The 22,495-nt window shown below is 41.2% G+C and overlaps 1 protein-coding gene and 1 non-coding gene across 2 annotated transcripts; both read left to right on the top strand.

Moving 5' to 3' along the window:
- Window positions 1–113: 113 nt before the first annotated feature.
- On the top strand, window positions 114–21,251 carry LOC111340029 (uncharacterized). Its single transcript, XM_088731434.1, has 24 exons — window positions 114–284; window positions 797–1,027; window positions 1,246–1,413; window positions 1,510–1,872; window positions 2,586–2,648; window positions 2,857–3,042; window positions 3,299–3,598; window positions 4,411–4,584; window positions 5,287–5,496; window positions 11,997–12,158; window positions 12,272–12,349; window positions 12,561–12,713; window positions 12,891–13,076; window positions 13,503–13,625; window positions 13,908–14,042; window positions 14,487–14,624; window positions 15,707–15,829; window positions 16,095–16,211; window positions 16,892–17,023; window positions 17,693–17,818; window positions 17,920–18,039; window positions 19,255–19,380; window positions 19,537–19,638; window positions 20,917–21,251. Exons 1-24 carry the CDS (start codon window positions 212–214, stop codon window positions 21,021–21,023), a joined length of 3,696 nt encoding a protein of 1,231 aa, XP_088587560.1. The 5' UTR covers window positions 114–211; the 3' UTR covers window positions 21,024–21,251.
- On the top strand, window positions 8,113–9,636 carry LOC111343209 (uncharacterized). The gene has a single exon (XR_015990380.1). It is a non-coding gene; the product is annotated as an uncharacterized LOC111343209 (transcript).
- Window positions 21,252–22,495: the final 1,244 nt, after the last annotated feature.

Here is a 22,495-nt window from a genome sequence, read left to right as displayed (position 1 = left end):
CCCTTATTTAGCATTTTAGGAAAAGCCGCCGTTCTTGCTCAGATGGTGGCGCGCGCCCTTGCATACTTAGAGCAATAAACTGCTTCTTGACGTCATAATCAGGATTTCTGGTTTCTGAAAAGAAATGCTACAAAACCTTCAGCAAATTCAGTTGCCCAATGTAGTGCCCACAAAGGAGATGTAGCGGCTTGCGATAATAGATCGTGCTGCAATGAAGAAAACAACTGCCATTGGTCTTTTATGTTTCCTGTTACTGCAATTTTTGCGAACAACAAGTTCCAAAGGTAAGATGATAAACGCAATCCGAGTTATTATCACAATCACATATTGCCGCGTTTGATTGATTTTCTTTCTACATACGAATATCCGGTCGACTCACAATGAGTAAAATTTACCAGCTAGAAGATGGAGAAGGAAGGGAAATCTCTTTCTTGTCGTAGTTTTGATGCACTTTTGTCTTCTTTCCCTTTTACTAAGACGAAGCCTAGTAAGGACTAAGTAACTTTGAAGCGAAAATGAATTGCACTGACTCCATTGTGTGTACATGGCTGAAGAAGTTGTTAAAGGGGTTAGTTTCTGAATAGACTGTGGTGCTGCGTCGTTGGGAGTAATAAGGTAATTTGAGTTTTATCAACAGAATTGATAAAGTAAACTGGCGGCCGTTAAGAGTTTCAAAGCTGACACTTCGAGCGTTAGCCCTTTGTCAGAGCGAATACAGAAGTTCTTACTCTTTCGAGGTTGCTAAAGAAAATGCGTAAAATAAATACTTATAATACCTTTTCATTTTCACATTTAGGCGTAAACGTTGCTTACCAAAGACCGGTACAAACCAATCTGAGAAGTCGTCATTCTCACGGCAGCGCCCATGAAGCAGTGGATGATGATAAATACGGGACAAAAACCTGCTTTGAAAATTTAAACAAGTTGAAAACCCCTTGGTTGCAAATTGACTTGGGAAAGCATCTATGGGTGGAAAAAGTTAGCATTAAGAGTAGAATGAAACTTTCAAACATCGACATCAGAATAGGTAAGAGACTTTTCAGGTGTTCAAAGATGTCTTCAATCTGTTTTAAAGACGAGATTCAAAGGTTGTTCCTACTCCACGTAACTATCGCGATAGATAATTGATTAATAAATAAATAAATAAATAAATAAATAAACGAATCAAATATGCATAAAAATGATTATGATAATAAATGGGACGGATAGCTATGGCTAGAGCAAAAATATACATGTTTTTTCAAGGAAATATTGAAGCTGATCTTACGGCCAACCCATTGTGTCGCAAAAGTCTTCGCATCCCGGAATTCACGTCCATCTCATTTAGCTGTGCTGAGCCAATGCTGGGAAGATATGTTTATATTGCAGCAAAAGAGTACTTCCAACTATGTGACGTACAGGTCTTTCTGAATCGTAAGTTCCATTAAAATTTTGCAGTTGCAGCTGAATGCATGATGTTCTCTTATCAATTCACATCTACACTGGTTTGATATTGCTATTCATCTCCAGCTGATGCTATAGACACAAACATAAAGTACCTTGTTAACCACAATCGGGACGATAAAGGGATGCTGGAGAAAGGAAAATATCGCTTTAAAGATTATTCGCCAGACAAGGTTTCCGCTGAGATCGATTTGACAAATCCTCGTCGCACAGTAAGAGTGGCTAGGAAAGACCTTGTCATCGACCTTCCACCAAAAGCAGAGAGCCTCACTTTCAACACTGCCGTACTGATCCCTGTGAAGCGCAGTACAGACAGCAGTAATGATAAATGTGAATCAAAGGGAGACAAAAGTGAACAAAAGTACATTAATGGAGCTGTTAGCAAGGATCAGGAGAACGGAGTGGTCACGATCAAAGCTCGCTACACAAGTAAGTAAACAATTGCATCTTCTTATTGTTTGCTGTTTAGGAGACACAGTTGCTTGATGGTCAGGGTACTTGACTCAGTGTACTGGGTCAATGTGCTGTGTTTTTGGGCAAAATACTCCTCACACACTCTTTCCATCCAGGAGTATACTTTAGAACCAGCGAATTATCTGGGAAGCCTGATGTAATGCTGGTGAAAGGGGAGGGAGGGGGAGGGGGGGGTAACCTTGTGATGGACTAGCGTCCAATCCGAAGGAGAGAAGTAATACTTTTAGAAGTAGTTTCCATGCTACATCGAAATAGGGATGAGCTCCGGCTATGGAGAGCGGGGGAGTTAGGCACTAGGCTTGAAAGGAGAGAACGTGCCAGTTTATTGACAGGAGCTAACAAGGGGGAGAGGTTGATATCATTCAATGGATGTCTTCTGGAAGGAGCCGTGCTGATTGTAACGTTACGTTTAATAGTTTAATCCATCAAAAGGGAACCGAGAAGGATATTGCATTGCTTTTTTTTAGATGCACATTATCTATAATGATATCTTGACGACTAATCGCATTATTATCCCTTTCCAGCTTTCGTCTGTTTGGTGGAATTTTCCTGAGGAGAGAGGGTGGGGGTTTACATCAGTAACGCTGATTCACTATCGCCCGAATTCAATGAACTCTAGATCTGATAGCATGGTTAACTGTGTTCCATATCTATAACGTTCTTAATAGCTCTGTTAGAAAAGGAGAGAGAACATATTTTCCGATGTAGCAAAAGTGATGTGCGCATGAAAGGTAAATACACGTAGAGATAAGTCAATCATTGAGTTAAATAACAAGCCGGATAAATCCACTGTCTTAATCTAAATTTTGGTACAAATACGTGGTTAGCTGGTCGAATGTTGACTTTGCTCTTCTTTCTATTCTTGACCTTCCCATCATAGAACTCGAGAATGACAGGCAAGTGAGTCAGTCAGACATTAATGTCATTTGTTCTTCATAGGTGACATTTGTCAATTGCAAAACAAATGCGGTGACTTAAAGGAGTCAAAATGTGACACGAAATTCATAAGTCCTTTGTTTCCTCCTGGCTCTTACTACTGCAAGTGTAATCCTGGTTTTGCATCATCGAGTTCTACAAAACTTCCCATTGAGAACTATGTATTACCTGGAGAGAAATGCATTAAAGGTAAACAAATGAAGCGAATAGATAATACCAATAACCAACATCACTTTCATCATTAAAGTAATGACAATAATAATAATAATAATAATAATAATAATAATCGTAATAATAATAATAAGATAATACATGATAGTTCGTGTTCAAGGGCATGTGACAGTTAAAACTATCATCACCTATCATGACTGTTGAACGAGGTTTTAAAACGAAACTGCTCTAGTTGTACCACCATTTCATTGACCTTGATTCATTCTTTCATCAGCACGGCCACCACAGATATGGCATAGCAATCAGAATCTTGCCTTACTGAAAAAAGCGATCGCGTCCTCAACCGACAATTTTGAGGGTTGTAAAAAGGACAACTGTAAAGAGAAAGAGGCTTTCGCTCGGTTTGCAGTGGATGGCGATCCAAGGACATGTTTCAGGTCCCACACGGAAAACAAACCGTGGATACTTGTGCATCTTGGTGACTTACAACCTGTGTCTTTGGTTCGAATTCATTCTGCAAAGAGTCAGACTGGAAAAAGAAACAGCGGTCTGAAAGATCTGGGCGTTTTCGTAGGTATGAGAAAACCTGAGCTTGTGATATTATTACATAGCAAACAAGGTGGGAGCTATACGAAAGCATATCCCAGCGCTAAACACGAAAAAAATGTCAGTGATTGAGACCGGCTACTCAAGAAATTATGTTTTTAAAGTGGCCAACAGAAATGTCAGCATTAGATGATCTTTAACAGAAGCATGCTTAGCTGACTGCCATTTCGAAAAGTAAGTGGATGTGAACTGTGGCGGTATGATTAAACACTAACGAAAATTTTCGAATGAAAATCACTTTGAGCCTATAGAAAAAAAAAGGACCGCCTCCCGGTTAGCTCAATGGATACAGCGCTGGACTGTTGTGCAGGGGGTCGAGGGTTCGAACCCGGCCGGACGAACACTCAGGGTCTTAAAATAATTGAGAAGAATTTGCTACCTTTCTATGACATCAAGAAATGGTGAGATATTCTAGTCTTCCCGGATAGGGACGAATAAATGGAGGTCCCGTCTCCTGAAGGGTTGTTGTAGGAGACGTTAATTTCCCACACACGAGATTCCTGTGTGATGGATGTCCTCCCCTGGCGTGGGATGGGTGGGTTAATAGAGGGCCACAGGATTATCAGCTTAACTACTGTCATGTTACCCTCTTGAAATAAAGTCTCTCTCTCTCTCTCTCTCTCTCTCTCTCTCTCTCTCTCTCATAGACTTTCACGTTCTAGTTTAGCATTTCATTGTATGCATTTCATTTGGTACAAGCTGTTGACTTCCCACCCTATAGAAATTTCCGCTCCATCTATTTTCCCTGTTTTTCGTCATCGACAACTATTTCTTTTTTAGGTAACGGCAGGAGTCATTTCATAAAATGTGCAGTTGAGGAATTGTTACTTGACGACCAAGAGACAAGCTTTGGATGTAACTCAGAATTGTATGTGTTTGGAAATTCTATCATGATAAATACTAAGGACCCAGTACTACGATTATGTGAAGTTGAAGTCTACGCTTATACATATGGTAAGAACCACTGTTGAAACATTTTATCAAGGCTATGGCAATCAAATGGGGCAGATCATCTTCGACTTTGACAACATATCAGTGATGCGACAAGCTACACTCATTGAAGGGCGGCAAGAATAACGTTCAACAACTGACTTTGGAGACCTGGTTTTCCTCTCGATAGATGTTAACAACCCGTATATAATACACTTAACCATTAACGACGTTAAAATTACAAACAATCCGAATGGAATGATCTACCTTTATCGACGGATCAAAACTAGTTAATCACAACTGATATGCGTTACTTGGGTCTTTCTTAAAATAACTCACAAGACTTAAACATTCCACTGAATAAAGGCTGATAGTTTCGAAAGAAACTGTTTGGGGCTGCGTCGGTGGGAGTAACGAAGTAACGAAGGGCTAACGCTCGAAACGTCAGCTTTTGTAATCATTACGGTGGCCAATTTACCATTTCAACTTTGTTGATATATCCAAATTAAACATTCCACTGATAAGGAACTAACCACCTGACCTAAATGATAACTCATCATTAGGATGACGAAAAGTTATTTAACGTATCAGAAAAGAGTTCTATAAAAATACACAATTAACTGTTACTCCAGGTTAACAACTATTTGCTGACTATAGACACGTCTCTTATGTCTACGACTGGTTGCGATAGCTTTTTTATTGAGCTTATTTACTCTCCATGTACAGGAAACGTTATTGGAAGGAAACAATACTCATATCCCACTAAATTTAGTCGTTTGGCTATCGACGGAGATACAGGCACATGTTTTAAAGCCCAAAATGGTAAACACCGGCACGCATTCTGGTGGTTGATCCTTGGGAAAAATGTACGAGTGTCGCTTGTTTTTATATTATTACACGCCACATTTCAATGGAAAGATACGTCCATTCAAATTGGTAAGTTTCTTCTTTAATTATTGTTTCCTTTATCTCTTTTTTTTTATGGTCGTTTTTTCCCCTTCGTTCTTTTTCAATTGATAGCTTCAAAAAGATCAATTATGTACTGTGGCCATAGAGCTGCAAGGGGCATGACGTCATCCAAGGTACTTGTTAAGAAGACGTTAATGAACTTGTGCGCGTGCGACTCGCGTGCACGTGCTTTGGGACTACGTAGGCTAATAATATCGTAAGCAAATGACGCGGACCTTTTAATTTTGACGTGTGCAATTTTTTGGAGGGAGTTGAAAAGTTTTTTAGTTTATCGAGTGGCAGCTTTGTTTAATGGTCGTTGTCGTTTACCGTGAGTCTACAGTTTACCGTATTGGAATTAAAGTGTTTGTTTGTATTTCCCGTTTCGCTTCCGAACATTTTTGGCGACCACGATGGGAGCAAGGTATGGGCTGTAATTTTTTTTGGAGATTTCGTTTCCGAGTTGAGTGCTATGGCTTCCGCTGAATGCGAGAATTGCGAAGTTGTTGAAGTTATCGAGAAAAACGACAAAACTGGACCTAGTGGAGTCGACAAACAGAAGCCAAAGGACGTTCTGTTGATAGAGATTAAGCGAAGAAAACGTAACGCAAAGACAGAATTGACAAAACTCAGACATGAGTTGGAAAAACTATGCTTAAGAGATTCAGAAATAACCGACATAGAAAGTGTGATTGAACAACTTTGGGCAGCGCTAGAGGAAGTACAAGAGATTTTAAAGGAACTGGCCGCATTCTATGTGGAATTCAAAGAAGAAGCTGCAAAAAAAGAAGCGTTTGAAGAGTCCGAAACGATCGAAAGAGAAGTACAAAAAACGATTGAAGCGGGTATAAATGCGATTAAAGTCCGCGCGTCCAAAAACCGAAAATATGAACTGGCCATTAATCGAGAACACAGCGGATCGCTACGAGCAATCGGCCCGAGAAGATCAGCTTAACGAAAGTCACGGCAGCCACGACGTCCGGAACTGATATTTGAAGCCGTTAACAGTTCCCACGTTCAATGGTGACAAGAGAAAGTTTGAAGAGTTTTGGGCCCTTTTTACAAGTCTCGAAGACGAGTCAACGGAGCCAGTACATTTGAAAATGGCAAGATTACGACAATGCCTTACTGAGGGAACGCTTTGAAAGCCATCCGTTGTCTTGAAATCGCCGCCCCCGAATACAAGGAGGCAAAAGAAATATTAAAAACGAAGTATGGAGGTACGCGCCCGCTTCTGCGAGCCTACTTGGATCAACTAGAACAGGCGCCGTTAATAAGAAGGAACGATATCCACGCGCTGGAGAAGTTTGCTGACCTTGTTAGCATTACAGTGGTAAAGTTACAGGCCGAAGGAATAGACCGTGAGTTACGAGATGGAACTCTTCACAGCCTGCTGGTAAAAAAAGTTGCCTGATCGTCGGCTAGAGAATTACAGTCGCTGGTTAAACGAACGTGCCAGACAAAGATCAGTCATAGCTTTCAGAGACTGGTTAAAAGACGAAGTCAGATTCCGAATAGAAGCAACGGAAATGGTGAACGGGATTGAGTCGAAACCTGTCGAGCACGCCAGATTTCCGAGAATACCGAGATACCAGGATCCGAGCAGGATGCGAAAGTTACATACTGTTGCAATGGCGAAAGAGCCGCGGGGTGTGAAGCCTCCATGTTCTCTCTGTCACAGTTTCTATCATGGGGTGTGGTATTGCAAGGAGTTTTACGACAGAGGAGTGGATGACCGCGGGAAGATCGCGAAAGAAAGAAGGCTGTGTTTCCGTTGCCTAGAGTCTGATCATAGGGGGAAAGATTGCCTAAGAGCCCGCAAGTGTGGTATAGATGGTTGCTCTCGAAATCATCACCGTATTCTTCACGGTGGTGAAGTTTTGTCGGAAACTGGACCGACGACAACGTTGCCTTATGTTGAAGATGAGAGACGCCCAGATGTTCTACGGAAGGGGGCACCCGCTGTGACCCTGACCAGCTGTAATGGAGGAACGTCGACTGAATCTTATTCGTCACGAACTTTCCCTATGTGGATGAAGGCCAATAGCAGCAAAGTAAAAAATAAACGCCATTCTAGACGACGCATCGAACGAAACTTTCCTAACTGAAGAGGTTGCTGGGGTACTAGGACTGCACGAGCCTTTCGAAAAAGTTCGAGTTCATGTTCTCAACGACACCGTCGAAACGTTTCAGTCCATGGCATTAAAAATTGAAATCGAAAGTGTAGATGGCAGGTTGTCAAAGGAAATCGGGGTAAAAACATGTCCTCAGAAAAAAAAGGTAGTTACAGAGCTGTGAACTGGAACAAACATCAGGATAAATGGCCTTACCTGACCCAGTGCAGTTTTCCCAAGCCGTCAAATGATGGACTTGTCGATCTTTTGATTGGCATTGATAATGCTGAACTCCATTATTCACATGTTGATCTCCGAGGAAAATATGGTGGACCTGTCGCCCGCCTCGGACCACCTGGGTGGAGTTGTATAGGTGCGCCTGACGAAAGCGAAACCGCGAGGACACGATCCCACGTTATTCCTTCCTTGTTCACTAGAGAGCTAATTTGGAGCGAGAGAAAAGAGTCCTGTTGTGATGTTGACAACAGCTTAAAGAGATTCTGGGAAATTGAGAAGTCTGGCACAGACCACGATGACAGACTCGTACTCACCGAAGAAGAAAGACTAGCTTGAAGCAAAGTGAAAGATTCCCTAAAGTACAAAAATGGAAGGTATCGTGTAGCCGTTCCTTGGAAAGAAAACAAACCCGATCTCCCTGACACTAAGCCTATGGTACTATCTCGACTACGAAGCACCGAAAGAAATTTGAAGAAGAGCAACCGTGTCGCCGGAGAATATCAAGCAACCATCCAGGCCTATGTTGGTAAAGGATATTTACGAAAGATTCCCTCAAACGAACAGCTGCCAGCTAACGTATGATATTTGCCGCATTTTCCGGTCGTGAGAATGGATAAATCGACAACAAAAGTACGAATCGTATTTGACTGTGCCGCTAAATGTAATGGTACTTCCTTAAATGACATGATTCATCCTTGGCCGAAATTACTGCAAGAATTTTTCAAAGTCCTCGTCCGTTTCCGTCGAAACCCTGTTGGCATCGCCTGCGACATCAAAGAAATGTACCTCCAGATAGAGATTGAGGAGCAGGACCGATCCCACTTCCGACTCTTGTGGAGAGATCTTCACCCTAACCGAGAGCCACATGTATTCGAGTTTAACCGTGTAGTTTTTGGAAAGAATTCAGCCCCTATGGAGTCGCAATTCGTCGCGCAGGAAAATGCTCGAAGAAACCAAGACCGTTATCCCCTTGCCGCTGAGACCGTCCTTAAGTCAACTTATATGGACGATTCTACTGACAGTGTTGAAAACGATGATGAAGGAGTGGAGCTATACCGTCAACTGAAGGCATTATGGGGAGTCGCCGGCATGTAAGCCAGGAAATGGATCTCTAATTCACCGAAAGTTATTGAGGCGATTCCATCAGAAGAACGCGCCACAGAGATTATGATTAGCATCGGTCAAGACTCGATAACCAAGACACTGGGAATTTCCCGGAAAAGTACTGAAGATGTGTTTACCGCTACCGCTTCTCCAGTTTACCCGGAATTTCAGACAACAAAGCGAAACGTCCTGCGTAAAGTAGCAACGATTTTTGACCCACTGGGATTCGTATGCCCATACGTTATTGTGGCAAAGATTCTACTTCAGGAATTGTGGATGCGAGGTTACGACTGGGACGACGAAGTTCAAGATGAATCAAATCGGGACTTGGTTCGAGCAATTGAAAAGTCTGCACGAGGTGATGATTCCTCGGTGTCTGCGAAGTCCAGAGCCTGTTAAGTCGAAGCACATTGTGACTTTTGTCGATGCCTCTCAAAAAGCTTATGGTGCAGCAGTCTATATCCGCTGTGGATACGATAACGATACTGCAACCAGTCGCCTGGTAGCAGCAAAGAGCAGAGTGGCACCCGATGACAGTACCCAGACTGGAACTCATGGGTGCGATTTTAGGCCTACGCTTAACACAGTCGTTGCTGACAGCCTGAGAAGTACCAATGCAAAGCGTGACGTTTCACTCTGACAGTACAGATGTTCTATGGTGGATTCGAGGGCGCGGCAGGGACTTCCGACCGTTCGTAGCCAACCGAATTGGTGAAATACAGATGTTCACTGAGCCGTCACAGTGGCAGCACGTCTCTACCAAAGAGAATCCAGCCGATTTATGTACAAATGTTCCTTGTGGTGGAATGGTCCTGACTGGCTGACAGATGATTTCAGTAAGTGGTCAAAGATGAAAGTCCCGGACAGACCTAGTGAAAGGCCAGAGACGAGAAACTCGAAAAGGAAAGAAGACATGAATGCCTATACAACCCTTATGACGTGTAATCTTCAGAAAGGAACCGCACCGAAACAGAGCAACACGTTAAAAGAGTGGAGACTAGATCCCAAACGGTTTTCCAGTTGAACACGTTTGGTTCGAGTACACGCGAGAGTGAGAACAGTACTACAAAACATGCGCAGCAGAGACAATAGGAATGAAAGTATGGAACTGTTGCCCGAAGAATTGAAGGATCCTGAAGGAGAAATGGTGCGCTTCGCACAACGCAACGCTTTTTGTGACGAGTACACAGCTTTGAGCTCAGGGAAGCCGATACCAAAGAAAAGCCAGTTGATAAAGCTTAACCCGTGCATTGACGACGATGGAGTTATCCGCAGTGATGGCCGATTAAAGTTCGCAGGTTTTCTTCCATATGATACCAGATTTCCATTCATTCTACCTCGTGGACACTGGGTGACGAAACTTATTGTGAAGCACTAACATGAGAGAGGAAATCATGCTCCTGGAGTAAACTTCACTCTTTGCCAGATGAGTGAGAGATTTTGGATTATCGCCGCACGCGAGGAGATTCGCGAGTGGGATCGTGAATGTAACGAATGTAAGAGAAGACGAAACAAGCCAGCTTGTCAGATTATGGCCCCACTCCCGCAAATGAGGCTCCGTTTCAGCTTCAGACCCTTCGCCCAAACAGCCGTAGATTTTGCGGGTCCTTTCTATACTGTTCAACGACGCGGAAAACCACGACAGAAAAGGTGGCTGTGCCTTTTTACTTTCTTGGAAACACGAGCAGTGCATTTAGAGATGGCCTGGGGACTGGATACCGACACGTTCTTAAATGCCTTCGCCCGTTTCACCAGTCGCCGTGGAGTTCCTAAAGAAGTGACAAGCGACAGAGGTACAAATTTCCTGGGCGCAGAGGGCGAGTTAAAGAAACTTGTCCGCCGGTTAGACCGAAAACATCTTCAGAACAAGACGGCCGAACTTGGAGTGACATGTAGATTCAATCCACTTGCTGCCCCACATTTTGGAGGAGCCCATGAAATAATGGTAAAGGCTGCTAAGAAAGCCACGTACGCCACCGTTGGAAAACGGGACGTGAACGACGAGGAGCTGATCACCGTGTTCGCAGGGGTGGAGTCCCTTCTTAATTCCCGTCCGTTGACTTATCAGAGTTCAGATCCATGAGACGATGTCCCATTGACTCCTAACCATTTCTTGCACGACCAAATGGGAGGAAAGTTCGCTCCTGAGGCCGCTGAAACCACTACTTTGCATCAGCGTCAACGATGGCGAAAGGTTCGAGACATTATTACACGAGTGTGAAGGAGATGGCTCAAGGAAGTTGTTCCAGTCGTTAACAGTCGACCAAAGTGGACTTCAGAGTGCCGAGACCTAAAAGTTGAGGATGTGGTTCTTGTAATTCAGCCCGATACCCTAAGAGGACGTTGGCCATTAGAACGGATTATTGAAGTGTATCCTGGACGAGATGGCCACACCCGTGTAGCTAAAGTTGCGTGTGGTGTCAAGACTGTCATGAGACCGATTAACAAACTGGTTCCGCTTGGAACGAACTGTTAATTGCTAAGTTGGAAACAAACTAGGACTATCTCCCAGTGTGGGGAGGGGGAATGTTAAGAACACGTTAATGAACTTGTGCGCGTGCGACTCGCGTGCGCGTGCTTTGGGACTACGTAGGCTAATAATATCGTAAGCAAATCACGCGGACCTTTTAATTTTGACGTGTGCGACTTTTTGGAGGGAGTTGAAAAGTTTTTAGTTTATCGAGTAGCAGTTTTGTTTAATGGTCGTAGTCGTTTACCGTGAGTCTACAGTTAACCGTGTTGGAATTAAAGTGTTTGTTTGGATTTCCCGTTTCGCTTCCGAACAATACTTTTAAGATGACCATACTCAATATTGGATTTTTTAGTGAACGAAAACAAAAAAAAGGAAACAACAATGTCAACAATAATAATGTAAAATTTAAGGTTCAATTTCATGCTTCCGGACCATTTTTGAATAATTTATTCCCCAAGAATTACGAAAACTAGACAATTTGCTGAAAAATCGTTCCCCCTGCTGTTACGCTCATGGCTTTGATAGTTGACAGAATAACTCAATATCTTATATTTTGTTAGATGGCAAAGTATGTACCGTTATCAGAGCATATGGGGCAAGAAAAGGAAATTACTTTGAATGTGGTCAGCCAGTTACTGGAACTAGACTGCTGATCACGTGGTCAACCGCCTTTATACAATATATACAGCTCTGTGAAGTGGAGGTTTTCCAAACGAAGATAAGTAAGAATACGCTTACCTCGGTGATTTTTACCAGGATTCTTACACAAAGCTCTAGAAAGAGCTGTAATGTTCAATGATTGTATCGGTCACTCTTTGTATTTTATTTCTTTTAGTAAACCTAGCAGGAAAGCGTCCCACAAAGTCCTCGAAAAACGAAAAGGAGTCATACAGAGGCAACGATCAGAAGCTTGGTGAGTGTAGCAACAATAAAAGAAAGACGGTGACGAATTTACGTAGGGAGTCCAACTAATCGTATGATAGATGTATTTTACAATAAGCTGCCATTAAAGACATTTTAGTAAATCTTTTTTTGGCCAGTATCCTCAAACTATTGCAAAATTATTATTTGAAGAAATGTTTGTCTAATTTGAGTGACTGACCATTGTTACTTTTCAATTTTAGACAAACCTTTTTCCACTGGGGTCAGACCGCGCTCGAAAGAAATACAATGGTGGTCGGTTGATTTAATAGCATTATGCAAAATCCATCTGGTGCGTATTTTGACTGCCTCAGGCTACAAACCGCAACACCTCAGAGGTTTAAAAATTCTTATTGGTGAGTAAACATGGCTTCCCCCTGCAAGTGAATCATCTTCATCAATAGCTTACTCATTATTGCTTCTTTTTTGGAATTAATTCCACGTGGAAGAGATAAGGTTTAACTTAAGAATAAGCGCTTTGCTGAGAAATTCGTCAGTTTTAAGTTTTATCACATTATTTTTATCATTGACAGATGCTGGTGAAAATGCTTTTGGGAGAGGACGTCGTGTAGCTAGACTGGATTCTCCAACTGAAGAACCCGTTCAGACTATAACTCTTTCAAAAAACGTCAAAGTAAGGTTTGTTACCCTTGCCCTTCAAAATGGAGGTCTGGAACTTCAGTTCCGTGAAGTGGAAATCTACAATGGTCCCTTGCTAGGTAACAATATAGCATCCTTGGTTGCAGTAAATGTATTCTTCTTGAACACTTCTTTGTTTAATTACTCCTTTAAATATATCATTGTAGATAACTCACTGCTGGAAAACTTAAAAACAGATTCCACGTTATCAACCAGCTTATGGTTAGAATTCCAATAGGCAGTCAATACTTTTCACTTGAACAAGTTGTCAACTCTAGGGCCAACCCTCTTAGTTTTTAAAATGTTGCAATATGTTTAATATTTACCAGCATGCATCTCTGCAGCAGGAGATCCAGCGACAAGCAGCGATTTAGTTCTATTCATACAACAGATTACAATTTTTACCTTCTAGAAATTTATCAAACATTTTTTGAAGGTGAAACTCCATTGATAAGAGGTATTCATTTTAATATTTCATCGAAAATTCTTAATTTTTTTTATCCAAGCCACTGATGAGTGTAAAAAACCTAATATTTGTCCAAGCAACTTGAGATGCGTCAGCAGGAAGAAATCCTACGCATGTGTGTGCCCTGATCGATTCAGAAAAATTGGACCAAACAAATGCGAAGGTAATTTCCTTACTCTGTTATAATCATTATTAATATTATCATCTTTGATATAATCATTACCACTACCTTTATTTTTTATCATCGTTCGAAGTTTGTAAAGTTGGATTTTTCTACATCATATCAAATGATAATGGTCAAAGGTCTCGACAGATGTGGAGTCAGAATTGACAGCGTGATGGTTCAAAATAAGCCCTGCTCACATTTATTAGACTTTTATCTCAAATTTTGCCATACTTCAGTATTGCTCGATTTTAATGTCTACTTGGTTTTCCAAATCGATAGAGATAAAGGAATGCATTCCCCCCTGTGCTGCAGAAAACTCCTTCTGTGATAAATACCCTGGGTCCTACAAATGTAAGTGCCCACATGGGTTTGACCCAACGTTTGGTGATAAAGGAATTCTTCTTCGCTGTCAAGGTAGGACAAAGTTGCATGTTGTAGTTTTTGATGCCATCTAAAGAAGAAAATCGAAAACTTTCGGACCATAACTCTCTATTGAGTTCAAAGAGGAAGACTTCCTCCGGCTGCTGTTGAAAAAAAAACACTTACAATGGGTAGATTGCAGACAGTCTTTGCGGTATAAAAGTTAATGGAGGAATGATAACTGAGGGGCTTATGACATCTCACTCAGCTCAACCCAGTTTCTAGGGTGCCCATCTAATTGAGAATTATTGTGTTGATGACAAGTACAATATACTCACAACTACAAGTGCATTAAAGTCACGCCCTTGTCCTCCCTCAACTCCCCCGGTTTACCTCCCCCCCCTCTCTCAAGCCACCCTTAACCTTATCCTTTGTTATATTAAATGTGCAAACCAATGATTTCGGTGCCTTGCCTAATTCACTACTAACCACTTTCAGATGTTAACGAATGCGAAAAACCGAGGTTGAGCAGATGTGGAAATACAACAACGTGTGTCAATGCACGAGGTTTTTACAACTGTACCTGTAGGAATGGATATAACTTGGACAAGAAAGGGATTCAATTTCAATGTAAAGGTTGGTTTTCTGTACCTCTTTCAAAGTAAATACGATACGTAACTTCCTGAAATGTCTGTCTGGAAAGAACAGGGACATAGATGATCTTGAGGTTACCGTGCACCTTCAGGGGTGTCTCGCGTGCAAGCGATGTAGCGCGTCCGGTTTAAACTGTATATATCTAAGCCCCTTTATCAAATTTAAGCTTATAGGACTGACTATCAGACTATACCTAAAATTTTGAAAAAAAATTAATTGTCGAATTTTTCACGACTTCTAAATGCGAGCACCCGAATCTCCTTTTGAACGGTGCATGTTAAAGTGAGTTTTGTTTTTCGCTTATTTAATATGTTCCTCGGCTCCGTTCCGGGGCCAAAGCGCTAAAAAAACGTGTCTGCGACTTGGCATATTCAATTTCATTTAAAAGCTACAGAACATTTTTTGAAATAGGACTAAAAAAATGTCGAGTGATCGTACAAAAATCGCTCTTGAAAAGAAAGTATTTAGAAATAAAAAATTCGGAGATACCTTTTTTTGTTTATATATAAAACTAGCTACTGTCAAAATTTGAGAGCAATGGAACAAATTCCCTTTGACTGGTAGCTCTTAAAAGGTGATTCGGGCGCTCGCATTTAGAAGTCGTGAAAAATTCGATAATTCATTTTTTTCAAAAGTTTTAGTATAGTCTGATAGCCAGTCCTATAAGCTTTAATTTGATATGGGATTTAGATATCTACAGTTTAAACCGGACGCGCTACATCGCTTGCACGCGAGACACCCCTGAAGGTGCACGGTAACCTTGTGAGTGACAAGAACGCAAAACAAAAATCTCTTGGCAAATTCTCAATCAATGTTTATTTCAAATCATTGTTATCATGTCACAAATATAACCTTAATTAAGAAAGTGAACTGGTCTGGTCATAACCTGAATTCAAGATCTTTTTGTGGTCTAGCTACACCAGCCCACTCCCTTTGCTTGAATGGCAGTTTATCAAGGAGGACCGGTTCACCACTTACAATCCCTCAGTGCATATGTATTTCCCCGTGATATAAATGTTACGTCTGTCACCAGTGTAAGCTTATCGCTGTAAATTTTTCTCTAGATATAGACGAATGCGCCATAAAAGACTCTTGTCACGTGAACGCCTCGTGTTCTAACACCCCTGGTTCGTATAAGTGCACGTGTTCCCATGGATTGGGTGGAGATGGCTACAAGGCTTGCTTAAGTAAGAAAGGCTATCATTAGCAACGGCTTCAATGTTGTCAAGCCTTCGATGAGGTCAAAACGAACACAATTATTTACCTCTATAAACGGCCATCATGGCTATAATCAACAGGTCCTGACTTAAGTTCATTTTTGTCAATCTAATTACTGTTTCATCCCAGTTTATAATTTTTTTAGGCTTCAATGAATTGATGAGACCTATCCTGAAAATGGGGTCTTTAACGCGTATGGAATTTGATGTGAGCAGTATTTCTCTATCATACCAGAACTACCTCGGTGCCCCAGCGGCCAGTGCAGAGAGAATGCAGTTTGTAAAGAGTTTAAAGGCATTAAGCTGTGTGATTGCAAAGAAGGCTATCATTTCAACGGCAAGATGTGTGTTGGTAAGGAATTTGTCTTAATTATTGTTATTTAACAAAGGAAGCTTTGATTAAACAGAACTAGCCGAAACCATTTACCTTTCTTAGGTGTAATACTAAAACTGAAGTAAAGCTTAGTAAGGAAAATTATCGGGATGGACAGATTTTCTTTTTTTGAAGACTGAATTTGAGGTAATTACCTCCGACAATGCCAATTCTATTTCGTGCATATACTACTTGTTTAATCGTGACACGTAGCTAGCGGCAAAAATGGCTCCAGTTGTTCACTTTGTCTCTTCATTTAACTCTTATATGCAAAAGGAGAGAACTCTCTTGTAAGCAAGTTATCAGTTCAACGACAACAACAACAACAAAAATAACAACGAGATCAGGCTCTGCTTACAGCCGAAATTTAACCTTAAATTTGCTTATCCTTAGTTCAGAAACCAAACATTTTATAAGGCAATTTGGATTTAAATTCGGACAGATTCAAATGAAAAATTGTTTGTTTAGTGATTTAGCCGCTAAGCTTACTCCCGCTAGGTGGAAAGAACGGTTGAGCACTTCCAAATTGTAGGGACCGTTGCTAATTGATTTAGACGCCGCATGTACCTAGTTCAAGTTTTCAAGATTGGCGCATGAAAAGTTCCTGTTCGGTCCGTGAGTGCAATGATAACTTTATGTCTTCTTTCCCCATCTTCCAGACACGAATGAATGCAAATTGAACAAAGATATCTGTGGTTCAAACTCCGTTTGTTCAAACACTGCGGGATCTTACCGCTGCAACTGTGAAGTTGGCTTCGAGAGTAAAAAGGACGATGGAAAGAACTGTTACGGTGACTTTTGGTTAACGTGACCTGTTAATATAAATGAGCAAGCTGCTACAAACATTTCAAGAATATCTTTTACCATAAAATGAGATCTAACAACAACAAACATATGAAACATATGTGTGAACTGCGGTTATGAGACGTATGAGCACGATCCTTCGCAGTAAAGCACTGCGAAGGATCGTGCTCATACGTCTCATAACCGCAGTTCACACATATGTTTCATATGTTTGTTGTTGTTTGATTTATCATCTACGGGTTTATGTCGAATTAATTTGATGGCCTGCTCTCAGTTGGCTTGTTAGCTCAATTGGTAGAGCGCTGCACTAGTATCGCAGAGGTCAGTGGTTCGAATCCCGTACAGGCCTGAAATTTTTTTCAGGTCTGATTTTCACTATTGAAAAATGAGATCTGTAAGATATGTTATTCTAATTCACCGGCCGGGAAAATGTCCTAATGGTAATACACTGTGCTTGAACTCTTGACCAAGGCTCGAGGCCAAAGGCCTAGGGCCGGACCAAGGGCACATTTTTTCCCACCGCAAAATAACTTACTTATTTTTCTGATGGTTTTCTTTTCCCACTTTGCTGCAAATGTCCTATCAGAGAGCTCAACCCTCTATGAATACTTGACTCACTGTACACTTATACTATCTGTGGACATTTATTATCATAGAGGTAAATGAATGCGAGAAAAGGGAGATATGTGGTGATACCGCAGTGTGTGAGGACATTTTTGGATCATACAGATGTAACTGCCCGGATGGATTTAGTTTCGATAAAACACAAAAGAAATGCGTGGGTAAGAAATTTTATCAATTTTTATCCTAAAAATAAGTAAGTGTTGATTGACATCCATATTGATTTTAAATAAGACACATGTTTATGTCTTCTTTCTCGCAGATAACGACGAATGCACAATTAGTCATTCGTGCCCTTCCAACATGATTTGTACAAACACATTTGGATCCTATTCCTGTAGCTGTCGGCAAGGATATCGTTCAGACAAATTGTATTGTGCAGGTAATTATAAGGAGGAGGACGCGATTTAAAAACACTCACCAAATATGCGTTAGAAAAACTGGGGCCTGTGACGAAATTCTCCCCATAATTTTGGTTACGGAATATGGCCAATATCAACTTAAAAGTACCCCCCAGGCATTTCTAAGATCTGCGCATTAAGACGTTCGAGGAAATGGACGAAAATGTTTCGAAACCTGGTCTAAACACTACAAATGGGAAACGAATGTGATAAATATGGTTGACTGGTGTTTGCCTTACGTCAGCTCAATGTTTGTGTTTTCCTGGAGTCGGTAAAAGCAATTTAGGCGGCTTGAACTTTCTACGGTCCTCACTTGAAGCCCCATGAATACCACATAAAATTGTCTTGTTTCGGAAAATCGCTTCACGACAGGCATGGGCTCGCGTTTATTGATGTGTCTTCTAGATGTAAGATTTTCTGTAATTGTCCTGAAAGAATTCGTTTCCAAGTGCCAGCTTCTCTTTTTTGCTTTCTTCTCAACGTTTCATTATCTATTTTGGACTCGGATTTGATTACGTGCACTTAGGCGATGGCAATTTACTCGGGGATCGTGGTACTTCAATGTGCATAATATTGAAAGCGACTTTTGAAAGCGACTTTGTCATTGTTACGTAGCAACTGAGCTAAAAGTGTCAAATCAGCGTCCGACATGACCCGGAAAATGTTGTTTCATTAAATATTTAAAAATAACGTGAATTGAAATAAATTCCATTTGACCTGTGGATGAGAATCAAGCGAAGGAATGATCTTAGCAATTGGAGTGCAATTTTAGCATAAGCTAGAATATATTCAGGCTTCGACGAGATTCACAGCTGCTAGTTGGGTATAAGACATTAATTAATTTTCTTTGTTGCAGCATCAATTAGTATCTGGATGGCACAGGTTTCGAATTTCGTCGAAACCTGAAATTTTTAATTTTCCAGCTATTTTCCGCAATTGCGAAAATTGCAGCCCATCTGCGAGGATCTTTCTTTCCTTAAATATTCATGAATGATTTTTTCACTTGTGACCTCATGGTACAACTCCATGGAGGACCTATGGTATTCTTCCTGTTAGAGGAAACATATCGACCCATTTCCTCTAAGTAGGAAATCTTCTCTAAAGGGTCTTCCTCGATTTATTCATTCGTATCAATGACAACTTAATCTTGAACAGAAAAATGGATAAAAATATTTGTCCTTTTATGTTGTACATAGATATTGATGAATGTGAGGAAGACAGATATGACTGCCCCAAGTTCTCAAGGTGTAAGAACCAAAATGGCAGTTATGAATGTCCCTGTAAAGACGGTTATCGAAAAGCACCAGATGGAACTTGTTCAGGTAATGCTTCCCATTCAATTTCTGATTTCACCCCCAGGGAAAACGTCTTTTTCTACCACAGAGCTGAGGTAAGTAAGCTCAAGCTTTTAAATTTATCTTTGGTGTCCACTGTAAACAAGTATTAAAGCCATTAAAACTTATTATCGTTGTCCACAGAAATTTGCTTTCCAGAGTGTGAAGAAAACTCATATTGTCAGGCAGGAAAGTGTCTGTGCAAGAGGGGCTTTTCTCTGGGCCCAGACCTAGCGTGTCAAGCAGGTTGGTAATGAAATTGGAAGTGAAAGAATGGGATGGGTTGAGGTAGAATAGGGTAACAAAGGATGAGTTAACATTGATTGGGATAGAAAGGGAAGAGATGGGATAAGATAGGATAGGGAAATGGCGGAATGAAAGGAACGGGATAGAATATAATGAGATGGGATCGTATCCTGTTGCCTCTCGTAGTAAATTACAAGTTTCTACGCCAACTCTAGCCACTATGACAAGATGGACATTTGTTAGATACACATACAAAGTTTAAGAATGATTGCCATCTGGCTATGCAGAAGTTATTGGTTGTAGAAAGACGTAGCTCATACACTGAATACCTAAACGTACCTAAAGATCAATGACATTTGATTTTTCATCCATCATCTGTTATAAGTAAACTAGCCTTAGAAGATATTTGGATATATCAACAAAGTTGAAATGGTAAATTGGCCACCGTAACGATTACAAAAGCTGACGTTTCGAGCGTTAGCCCTTCGTCGGAGCGAATAGAGGAATTGTGGGTTGTGTGTGCTTTTGAAGGCAGAAAATGGAGCTACGTTATTGGTGGGAACATGGCAACGAGAAAAACACGAATAAATTAGTGGAATGAAAAGCATTCGTTGATCCCTGTGGGATTTAGACTGCCGGTTTGAAAGATGAGCTTTTGTTCAAGAGTTTTACGGCTTTCCGTGCTACCTAAGTGTAAGGAAAGACCACAGATTGCCATATGTTGATTAGACATATGGCAATCTAATCATTCTAAGCAACATATGGCAATCTGCGGTCTTTCCTTACACTTAGGTAGCACGGAAAGCCGGAAAACTCTTGAACAAAAGCTCATCTTTCAAACCGGCAGTCTAAATCCCACAGGGATCAACGAACGCTTTTCATTCCACTAATTTATTCGTGTTTTTCTCGTTGCCATGTTCCCACCAATAACGTAGCTCCATTTTCTGCCTTCAAAAGCAAACACAACCCACAATTCCTCTATTCGCTCCGACGAAGGGCTAACGCTCGAAACGTCAGCTTTTGTAATCGTTACGGTGGCCAATTTACCATTTCAACTTTGTTGATATATCCAAATTATTTCCTTACCTCCACCGACGCAGCCCAAGACAGTTTCTTTAGAAACTATCAGCCTTTAGCCTTAGAAGTTATTTGGGGCGGCAAACAATTACCTCTTTAAAGACAGCTTCATTTGTTAGTTTGTGATTGATTGATTGTGTTGTAAATATTACCGCAGCATAAATATAAGGCACAGTCTAACCATTTCACGTGTTATTGCAGCTTTTCTTGGGTCATCAGGCGTTTCAATTCATTCTCGAGTTTTGTTCCTCCTAACTTCACTGCTGTGGTCCCTGGTCCTGATGTGGTTCGCGGTTTTGCTTCAATGAAAAAGATCCTAATTTTTGGCTCTGTTATGTACTTTTTATCTCATATGGAAATTTCAGTGCACCCTAAATATGATAATATTAGGAAAATGAACCCCAGGAGACTACACTGAACTGGCACGAAATCATAACTAAACCTTCTAACTATCTTGTTAATGAGGACCTTGTCAAACCATAATTAAATTTGTTGATCTCAGCTTTCTGAAAAAATAAACAAACTCCTCTACTCTCTCCTTGGCTTTTTCATTACTCAATGCTAAAAGGGTAGCCAAGTTACCTAGCGCGCACAAATGAGATTACGCACGCAATCACGCTTTCGCATTACCTTCTCCATTTCCATTCTCCTCTCTCCCGTTAGCTCAATGGATAGAGCGCTGGACTGTTCAGCGGGAGGTCGAGAGTTCGAGCCCCGGCCGGACCAACACTCAAGGTCTTAAAATAAAAATGAGGAGAATATGCTACCTTTCTATAACATCAAGACATGGTTAGATATTCTAGTCTTCTCGGATAGGGAAGAATGAATGGAGGTCCCGTCTCCTGCAGGGTTAGGGGTAGGAGACGTTAATTTCCCACGCACGAGATTACTGTGTGATGGATGTCCTCCCCAGGGGTGGGATGGGTGGCTTTACTAGGCCCGCAGTAATTGGCGCAAGCTGTTGCGGTGTCCCTGCCTGTCGGCGAATCTCATTAACTAAACTAAACTAAACTCTTTACGTCATGGCAAGTATATGCCCGTATTCTAGTTGGCCATTTATGCTGGAAGTAACAGCTTGTACGTAAGGTGGTATCGTCGAATACCAATCAAATGTTTTGGGCTTGATGGGTTTGTTACATTTTTGATAAGTATGAAGCTTCGCTACAGCATAACACAGGGGTCAAATACTGCGCATGCTTAAGGTTCTGTAAACATCATAGCAGACTTTCGAATGGTGTTGCGGTTGACGAAGAAGCAATGCCAATAGCCGTTTCTCGGATCTGTTCTGCCTTGTGGTAACCAGTTATGTGAAATCGAGTGGTGAGTGCCAAATTTCAACCTTTTTTCGGTTCATAATGTCAGCCATTTCGTTTTATAACATAACCAAAGTAAAGCGCGCGCTATGATTGGTCAATTAGCGTCCCCCATTTGCCCATGGGTGTACGTTGCTGACGTGAGCAAATGCAAAGACTATTTTTCCGCGCGCACTTGTTTTTTCTGGTCACGTTAGATTTGTTAAATAAAAGAGAACTCTTCAGCTACAATGTATCAATGTTATGTTATAAAACAAATGGTAAACACCACAGCGAACACTATTGAGTTATGGATGCACTTGGGAGGTTTGCTAAGCACTCAAGAAGCTAGAGTCGCACTCGGCTATCGCCTCGAGCGACTCTTACGTTTCTTTCGTGCTTAGCAACCTCCCGCGTGCATCCATAACTCAATATTGTACGCTGTGGTGTTTACCATTTGTTAATTAAAGTTGTAGTAGTCAAGGAAG

This window comes from Stylophora pistillata, chromosome 8, assembly GCF_964205215.1.
Source record: "Stylophora pistillata chromosome 8, jaStyPist1.2, whole genome shotgun sequence".
Classification (NCBI taxonomy): domain Eukaryota; kingdom Metazoa; phylum Cnidaria; class Anthozoa; order Scleractinia; family Pocilloporidae; genus Stylophora; species Stylophora pistillata.
The sequence above is the reverse complement of the archived record's forward strand: the minus strand, read 5'-3'. Positions and strand labels throughout refer to the sequence as shown.

Coding starts and splice junctions, on each gene's coding strand:
- LOC111340029 (XM_088731434.1), top strand. CDS start 212: ATGAAGAAAACAACTGCCATTGGTCTTTTATGTTTCCTGTTACTGCAA. Junction 15,830..16,094: donor TGGCTACAAGGCTTGCTTAA/GTAAGAAAGGCT, acceptor CTATCATACCAG/AACTACCTCGGTGCCCCAGC. Junction 16,212..16,891: donor CAACGGCAAGATGTGTGTTG/GTAAGGAATTTG, acceptor CCCATCTTCCAG/ACACGAATGAATGCAAATTG.